At 48.9% G+C, this 8,947-nt stretch overlaps 2 protein-coding genes across 2 annotated transcripts in view; both read left to right on the top strand.

Moving 5' to 3' along the window:
* Positions 1 to 728: 728 nt before the first annotated feature.
* Positions 729 to 8,947, top strand: part of LOC134474987 (uncharacterized) — a 42,651-nt gene continuing 34,432 nt past the window's right edge. The window contains exon 1 of the mRNA XM_063244175.1: positions 729 to 1,695. Within this exon, the coding sequence (XP_063100245.1) occupies positions 912 to 1,010 (99 nt within the window). The 5' untranslated portion in view covers positions 729 to 911 and the 3' untranslated portion in view covers positions 1,011 to 1,695. The remainder of the gene's footprint in view (positions 1,696 to 8,947) is intronic.
* Positions 1,512 to 8,947, top strand: part of Abl1 (ABL proto-oncogene 1, non-receptor tyrosine kinase) — a 136,218-nt gene continuing 128,782 nt past the window's right edge. Inside the window, exon 1 of the mRNA XM_003470904.5 lies at positions 1,512 to 1,695. Coding sequence (XP_003470952.1) covers positions 1,560 to 1,695 — 136 coding nt within the window. The 5' untranslated portion in view covers positions 1,512 to 1,559. The remainder of the gene's footprint in view (positions 1,696 to 8,947) is intronic.

Below are 8,947 nucleotides of genomic sequence, written 5' to 3'. Positions count from 1 at the left end.
AGCTCTCGCCCTACTGCTCTCTTTGACCAATAGGAAGGAAGACAGCGGCCTGATCCGAATTCCTAGTGACCAATGATAGTACAGAGAAGGCGGGAGCTTCCTTACAGCTCACCTTGCGGTCTGGAAAACCAAACGTAAAAGGTCGTGTGTGGGGGGGTCTAGCTGTCGCGGGTGGTGACACGGAAGCCGGCAGGTGCGGCGGCGTCCCGGCAAACCGGCTCCGAGGGTTCTCTGGTCCCCACAAGGCGGGCGCCGGGCGTCGAGGGGGGCGGGGCCGGGGGCGGGGCCTGGCCTCGTTGTGGATCGGCTCGTAATCCATCATGGCGGCCGCGGGGGTCGGTGTCTGTCCCTGAGCGGTGCCGGAGCCCGAGCGCGAGCCGGAGCCAGGCCCAGGTCCGGGTCCCTGTGTTGCGGCGGACAAAGCCCCTCGGTGCTCCACGGCCCCGCCGGCCGGGGCAGGCTGGGTCTCCTCGAAGGGGCTCGGGGAATGTAACTGCTTGGCGTCGGCGTCGGCGTCCGGAGCTGGGGAGGGGGTGTCTCGGACCGAGACCCCCGGGCTGCGGGCAGCGGTAGCGACCGGGCCTCCTCCCCCCGTGACGGCCTCCCGACTTCGGGGCCGCGAGAGCTTCGTCCATTACACCCCTATCCCGGATCAGGACCCTGGGGTAGGCTGTTACCCTCGACCTGGGACACCCCATTTCCTGAGGCCGGAGGAACGTCGATCCCCGAGTAAGCCCCCCCATGCCCTGCCCTGGCATCCTGCTCTTCCCCCAGATCCCCCCTTTGCTCCAGACCCCGGCCTCAAGTTTGCCCACCGAGCCCCCCATTCAAATCCCCTTCTCGCTGTCAGGTGGCCTCCCCTGCCCCCCAGGTTATTCCCGAGAGCCTCTGATGCCCTGACTTTTCTTCCAATGTCACCTGCGGCCCCCCTGGACTCCGCGAAGCCACAAACTTTAATGGAAAGGGAAAGTCTGGGTTGGTTTCACAGGCCTTTTAAAAAGCGGGCTTAAAAGTTGCTGGCAACGCATTCCTGCCCAGTCTGACTGGAGGGCAGGCTTTCTGTGAATTCTGAGTGACCTGTGTCCTCTTCCGGAGAGCGGCGAAGGGTGGAGAAACCGAGATAGGGGAACGGTGGTAGCCCCTGGAAAAGTTCTGGAGAAGCCTGGAAAGATGGTCCACGTTTCCTTTTTGCTTGGGAATTGAAATGAATTTAGTGTCGTTGTTCCCTTTCAGCAACCCCTGTGACTATTTCTGTTTTAAGTTTTTCTTCTCGAAAAACAGAAGTACTCAGTCCAAGCGGTATACTTCAAGAAACTTTTGGCTTGCATTGTAATTAAGACTGATAAACTGTGGAAATCGTTGGAACTCCTGTTTACATGTGACAGCCCGACTCGGCTTCCTTTGCTGGTGGAAGACATCTTCGTGAGCTTGGACTCAGTTGCTGTCTTGGGAAGCTGCAGTGAATGTGAAATCCAGCTCGGTACTGTTTTCCTCCCCAGCCCACTGTGTTCTGGAAGACCTTGAACCCTCTTCTGACAAGGGGTGCCCATCCTTGCTTTATGGGGCAACAGCCTGGAAAAGTTCTTGGGGACCAAAGAAGGCCAAGTTTGCCTGCCCTGCACTTTATCAAAGGAGCAGGGAAGAAGGAATCATCGAGGCATGGGGGCCCCCACTGCAATGTGTTTGTGGAACATGGTGAGTGCTTTTCAAGATTTCTGGTCAAATTTGTTCGTATGTGTTCAGCTTAGGCCATCAAGAACGTTGTGAAATGAAGGTGCTTCTTTCAGTTCTGCTTAGTTAGCTTTTTTGTTGTTACAGTGGTCTCTGGTGGAACTTGTTCTGTACAAGAAAATGATGGCTTTATTCAAAACTTGTTTGGGTTTATTTTTTGCCTGATTCTGCTTCTGATTCTCTGTTGACATAGGACAAAGCCATTTTAAAGTTCCAGAGCCTTTCTTTCCTTGGGAGTTTGGACTTCATTGGTGTCCTGAGGATCTGTACACAGTTGTTCTTGGCCCTAAGTGCCTGTGTGGATGTTTTGCTACTTGGTCCACACAGAATTCTCATCATAGTCTCAAAGTGATTTGTGCTCTGCAGAAGGGTTAGAACCACAGATCCTGGGGAACTCTAATCTCCACTTTTTAATACTGTGTTAAGTAGGACTTGAAAATCTCCGCTTTGGAGGTGTGTGGGGAAACAGCTTTCCTGCTGCATGGAGGATCCACGGCTTCTGCTTCTACCTGCCCCACACCACCATGCCTGGCAGAGGTTTTTCTTTCTTTTTTTTTTTTACATCCAGTACTGGGGACTAAACCTAGAGTCTTACACATGCTATGCAAGCAGTCTGCCACTTAGCTGTATCCCTAATCCTTTTTAGTTTTTATTTTTAAAAAAGGTCTCACTAGCCAGGCATGGTGGTGCATGCCTATAATGAAAGTATACCTAGGAGGCTGAGGCAGGGGGATCACTTCAAGTTCAAGTTCAAGGCCAGCCTGGACTACATAGTGAGACCCTGTTTAAAAAATAAAAAAAAAAGGAGTTGCCCAGGCTGGTCCCAAGTTTGGCATCCTCCTGCCCTCTTTCCCCCATAGTGAGGATTACAGGCGTGCACTGTCACTCCCAGGTAAGGTTTTGCTTTCTTACAGCAAGTATTCACTTTGGCTAATTAAATCAAGGTACCTGGGTTTTATTTATCTTGAAACATTAGTTCTGTTTTAGTGTTAGGCAGGCAAATGTGGTGTTACTCTACCATCTTCCTTAAATTTAGCATTTGAAAAGAGAATTACTTATATTTGGGTAGTGATGATTATGCAGCTTTAGATTGTAAAGAGTGATATAGAAACTTTGCAGTGAGTTTTTTGTGAATCTGTCGGAATTTAAAATGTGCATACCAGTGGCCCAGTAATCTCAATGGAAAGCTAAACTTGTATCATTTTTAACACATTTGGCTAAAATTTTAGCTTTACAGAGAAAATTAGAGAGATCTTGTATGGAGATCTTGTTGAAGATCTTGTATCTGCCATTGTCATATTGATTGATTAATATATTTACAATTGATTAACAATATTTACAGATGTGATACTTTGATATATCATAATGAAACATATTACTTGAGAGACATATAAACCATGAATCATTTTCTAAGTGATTAACATATATATGAGTAAAAGGTCCATTCACAGCACAAAATGCACTGGTAGACTTTAGTGTAACAGAACACAGAGATGTGATTTTAGTTAAGGTGGCTAGAAAGGCCAGGCTGGGGAGGTAGCATTTGAATAAAAATTTTACCTTATATAGAAGTGCAGGGTGGAGCATTTCCTCAGGGGAGGTCAGGTGCAAAGGTCCTGAGGGCAGAGCCGGGGGAGGGTTATATGCGGGGCTAGAGAGGTAAAATGGAGATGGGGGAGATAACTGGCGAAAGAGGGCCTTGTTGGTCATTTCAAGAATTCTGACCTGTGCCCATGCAGGTTGGGAAACCTTTGGTGGATTTTTGAGAGGCAGTAAGGGGGTGCGTGTTTGCATAGAATTTCCGGGACTGGCGTTGTCTGGAAGAGCAAGGGAGGAAGCCGGGATTGCGCTCTGGGGCCCCCGTACACAGCACAGTGTGATGGTGCTTGGACCCAATGGTGGCAGCTGACAGAGGGTCAGATCCGGTAAATACCTGAAGGCATAGCCCGATGGATTTGCTCTTGGTTAGATGTGGGATTCCTGGAGTTTTAGACTAACCGGGGGAGTGAAGTTGTTTTTTACTGAAATGGTGGCTGATGTTTTTATCACTGGCAGCAAACACAGTGTTTTCTGAGACAGAGTCTCACTGTAACCCAGACTGGCCTCAAACTCACCATGATCCTCCTACCAGCCTCCTGAGTGCTGGGATTACAGGTGTGGGCCACCATGCCCTAATACTTGTTTTCTTTGAAATAGAGGAGTGGAGCTTTGGGGAGGCTACAGAAAGTGAACAGCGGCAGGTTCCTTGCGGGTGTGTTACCTTTGAGGTAAACCTGTCAGGCAGCTGTGCGGGGGTGAGCTTGAGTTCAGGGAAGCAGGCCAGGCTGGAGGGAGAAAGGTGGAGTCCTCAGGTGTAGGTGTTTTGTTTTTGTTTGATTGTGTTTTTGAGACAAGGTCTCACTATGCAGTTCAGGCTGGCCTTGAACGCCCTTTGTAGCCCAGACTGGCCTCCAACTCACAGCGATCCTCCTGCCTCAGCCAGTTTTGCAGGGGCTGCAGGCATGTGGCAACAAACTCAGCAGTGCAGGGACTTAAGGCTGAGACTGGATGCAGCCGTTGTAAAGGAGAAGTCTTCACATAGGAACCTTCTGTGTATGTTAAAGCACACTAAGTAGTTTATGAGTTTGTTTTTGTATGAGAGTAGCTTGAATTTCTTGGGTGACAATCACATTTTGCACTCCATTATTTAACTCATCTTTTAAGTTTTAAATCTTGTTTTTCTGGATCTTTTTTCCCAGTAGGTCAGAGAGTTATAGATAAAAAAAATTGCATGTAGTTTTTCCTATTTCTCTTGATAGTACATTTTTAAACAAAATTATTTTAACTTTAAAATTTTTATGCTTTTCAAATTAATGCTTAGAACTTTGAAACTCTTTTTTTAAAAAGTTAATTGTGTATTTTGAGTTAGTGCATGTATGTCCTTTAAGTTGTTAGTTGACTTACTTGTGCCAAATGTTTTATTACGAGCTTACCTGAAAGCAGTCCTGTAACACTGTTTACTATTGCTAAAGACAAGGGTTCCCCAAAGCAACTTTAAGATAGGAATAATAAGAGCTCCATGCATTGACACTGTTAATTCTTCACTCCAAATGATGCTAGGTACGCACGCACATATGTTAGGAGGTGGGAGGATGTGGTTAAGATTTACAGGTGTTAAAGTTAGGTCAGCCAGATTAGTAAAGAGGCTGCTTGGAAAGATTATAATCCGTGTACTTATGTGAAGGATTGTGTGTGTGTACATTTATAGGTATTTTCATGAAACCTGATTGCCCATTTTAAAAAGCATACTCATTGTATAAACAAAAACATTTCTTGAATGGGAGAGGTACTGAAGTAAAGGAGAGTGACTGAAGACGATTTAACCAGCAGTTTTAATTTTACCTGGCTTAAATGAAGCTGCTAGCAGAGGATGGGAGACCTCGGAGAGGCCATCAGAGCGTTTTGTACCAGTTGTGACTCCAGGCACACAGTGTGTTGAGAACTGGGCTGCAAAGGCCAGCATTTCTCCTTTGAGGGAGGGAGCGGGGTGCATTGCCAGGTTAGGGGAGCTGCTCCCTTGAAGCATCGCCTCGTCCAGCGAAAAGAGAATGAGGCGCCACCTGGCGGGTGGGGAGTGCCCGCAGGCCTCCTTTGCCCACATTCGCCTGCAGTGCATGGCCCCAGGGGCTCCTGGCCTCTGTTGTTTCAGTAGTTGTGCCCCCGAAGTCGTGCCCCTGTGTGTTCAGAACTCACCTGCTTTTTACCACTCGGCTCCAGCTCCCTGTGTGAGTCAGTATTTAAGCACAACATCTCGGGGAGGAAAGACTTAATGTGGCTCCAGGCCATGGCTGGCCAGCGCTGTGCTGGGAGGGCTGGCTGCTCCCCTCACGAGACCAGGAAGGAGCTCGAAGGCCAGAGCCAGGTACTCTTCCCAAGGTCACGTCCCCGGACGAGGCCTGGCTCCCAGGTTTCCATTACTGCCCGGTTATGATCTAATCAGTGAGGCAATCTATTGATGGGTTAGAGCCCCACCTCAGAACACCTGGGACCTTTGGGCGACCTTCTCCAGCTAACCGGCTGTATCCTCCTTCCCAAGATCAGCTGTAGAGTGTCTGGTTCTTACTCATTTTCTGTGACTTTCGCCCATTTAATTCTCTGTGAGACAGGCTGGTAGTCATGTTCTGGGTAGTGTTTCCTGATCATTTCCTGGGAGTTGGGTCCTCAAGTAAGTGGCAGGGTCCGCCTCCTTCTTTGTTATGTCAGCTCACATGGCTGAACATTTAGCCCCTCACTAAAAACTTACTGTTTAGTAAAAATTCTATTAAATGAGCTGCTTGTGCTGGCATGTGCCTGTAATCCAACCACTCAGGAGGCTGAGGCAGGAGGATTGTTGCAAGTTCAAGACCAGCCTGGGCTGCAAAATGAGCTCAGGGCCAGCCTGAACTGCATAGAAAGACCCTGTCTCAAAAAGACAAAATGCTGTTAAATGGACTAAGTAAGACATTGAGCTAGTTAGCCATTTACACAGGGTGGGAGACAGTTCTCAAACAGGTAATACATCTTTTCCAGGGTTTCTGTCTGAATTTAGTACCGTACCGGGGCTTCTTTCCAGGGGAAGACACTTGTGCATGTTTCCTTTTCCTGTTACCTACTGTGGCAGAATGTGCGTGACAGTGGTCAGCCGAGCCATTTCAGTACTCAGTTGAACGGTAGGAATTGTGTTTACGATGGTGCAGCCACACCACTAGCTCCTTCTAGAACTTTCTCATTCCAGCTGGAGACGCTGAACCTGTTAGAAAGAACAGCCACCCCCCCCCCCTTGGTCCTGTGTGACAACGGCGTCTGCTGCTGCTTTCTGCCTGCTTTGCACCTCTGCTGGCGCCGTGTGTGCTGTCCCGTGGCCCGGCGTCACGGGACTCATCTCTGTGTGGCCCCTCCGCCTTGCCGCACCTGTGCCCCATCGGTGTTCATTAATGTTCTGTGGGATAAATAAATCCTCAAGGCTTCCCCAGCCCTGGCCGGACGGCTGGATCTGCAGGCTCTTTACATCCTGCCCTGTTTATAAATCATGCTGCCATGGGCGTCGCCGTGTGTGACGCTGCTTCCAGGACACTCGCCATCTGCTGCCTCTGTTGTCCGTCTAGTTTTGTGTCTTTGTTGGCTCTTCGCTTTGCAGCGGTTGCCGTCTGTGCTGGTGCAGATGCCTTGCTGAGCGTGCTTGCTGTGACATCCGCGGTCTGGCCGCCCTCCGCTGACGGCCCTTTGATGAAGTGAAGCCTCACTTCTCGTGCAGCCTCCTTTGACGCTCCTTTTCTTCACGGTTAGTATTCTTTCGAGTGCGAGGTCTGTGGGGTAGGAGAGACCTGTGCTGAAGGGCGGGGAGTTTATTCCTTTACTCAGGTTTCATCTGGGGCCGGGGCTTTTCTCTTCCTCGCACCGCCCTGGCCCCAGGTGAGGACCCCACCCCAAGTCTCCTGGTGCTCCGAGGGGCTCTACGGACAAGGTCTGTCCATGGGGTCGTGTTTGTCCGTTGTTCCACCTGCGCCGCACTGCGTTGCTGTAGACATACAACAAGCCAGTTGTCTGCTGGAAGAAGCCCTCCAGTGTTGTCCTCCCGCATGTGGTGTTTGTTCCTTCATGTTGCTGTATACATTTTAGCATCAATTGTATCAAACAAAAGTACCCCAAAGTTTTTCTTTCAGGATTATGTTAAATCTGTATATTGATTACCTCAAATCTAGGAATAAATAATGGAATTAAAGACTTTTTATGGGGTTGGGGATTTAGCTCAGCGGCATGAGCGCCTGCCTTGCAAGCACAAGGTCATGAGTTCAATCCCCAGTACTAAAAAAAAAAGAAAAGATTTTTTATTGATAAAAGCAGTGCCATTTGAGATTTTTTTCTGATAATGATAAAGACCAAATGATCTCTGTAAATTGATAGTTTTCAAAATATCTGTTGTTTCCTCCAGATTCATTTTTCTATGATTTTTTTTTAAGAGAGGGTCTCACTATATAGTTCAGGCTGGCCTTGAATTTGCAGCAGTCCTCCTGCCTCAGCCTCCCAGGTGCTGAGGTTACAGGCACATGCCATCTCGCTGGCTATTATGATCTTTATTTATTTATTTTTTGTGGTACTGGCGATGGAACTCACGACCTTGCACTTGCCAGGCAGGCGCTTATGCTGCTGAACTTAAACCTCTGGCCCTATGATCTTTATTTATTTGCATTTTAGTTCTGACTTTCCATCCTCTGTCTCTTGCTGGCGGTGACATGCGTAAACATCTTCCTGGGTCAAGTGTGCTGCTCTCCGGGATGCCCAGTAAACATAAGTGCCATGTGTGTGGGTGTCGCCTGTGTCAGATCAGACACTGTCTATCTGGGGTAGGATGGCGGGCAACAGGACAGTCAGCTAATGAGAGGCTCTTTGTGTGCCGTTTACAGTCTGCTTGTGAGACGGTTATCACCGGACTGAACGATGGGGAGGAGGCTGGGGAGTGGGCTGAGGGTGGGGCTGCTCGCTGTGTGATCATCTCCACGGCACAGGGCCAACCGCGGGCACCAGCAGCACCTCTGTGTCTTCCTGTGCATCCTCGTTCTTGTCTTCTGTATGTCTAGGCTGCTGGCGACAGCTGACCACACTGAGACCCCCTGGTCTTTGTACCTCTCATTTCACCCCTGGAATAACTGACAAGCACTTTCTGTTTTTTTGAGACAGGGTCTCACTGTGTAGTTCAGGCTGGACTTGAGCTCACTATGTAGCCCAGGCTGGCCTCAAACTCGTGGCAGTCTCCCTGCCGCAGCCTCCCAGGTGGTGGGATTATAGGCGTGCGCCACCATACCTGGCAAGATTTCACTTTTTGAGAGCTAGAAAATAGAATTGCTAAGCAGAGAAAGAACCTGTTTTTAAGTAGAGACATTTGTGTTAGAATAATAGAGGCCTGAACTGAGGCCTCAGAGTGGTGGTACATTCATTATTCCAGGTATTCAGGAGGCCAAGGCAGGAAGATCTCAAATTCTAGACCAGCCAGGGCAATTTAGCAAGACTTTGTTTCCAAAAAAAAAAAAAACGGGACTTGGGATGCAGATTCCTGTTTCCCAGGTTCATACTCTGTTACTACATAAACAGGAAAAAAGATGGGTCATGACGGAATGTGCATTCTCAGAACCTGAGGGCCAGGGATACCGATTAGCAGCAGCCCAGCGCACGCCTGGCAAGCCTGAGGTCGTGAGGTCAA

The sequence above is a fragment of the Cavia porcellus genome, unplaced genomic scaffold (assembly GCF_034190915.1).
Source record: "Cavia porcellus strain 051 isolate PalLab524CR breed Dunkin Hartley unplaced genomic scaffold, mCavPor4.1 scaffold_49, whole genome shotgun sequence".
NCBI lineage: Eukaryota > Metazoa > Chordata > Mammalia > Rodentia > Caviidae > Cavia > Cavia porcellus.
This window is presented reverse-complemented; position numbering and strand designations above follow the sequence as displayed.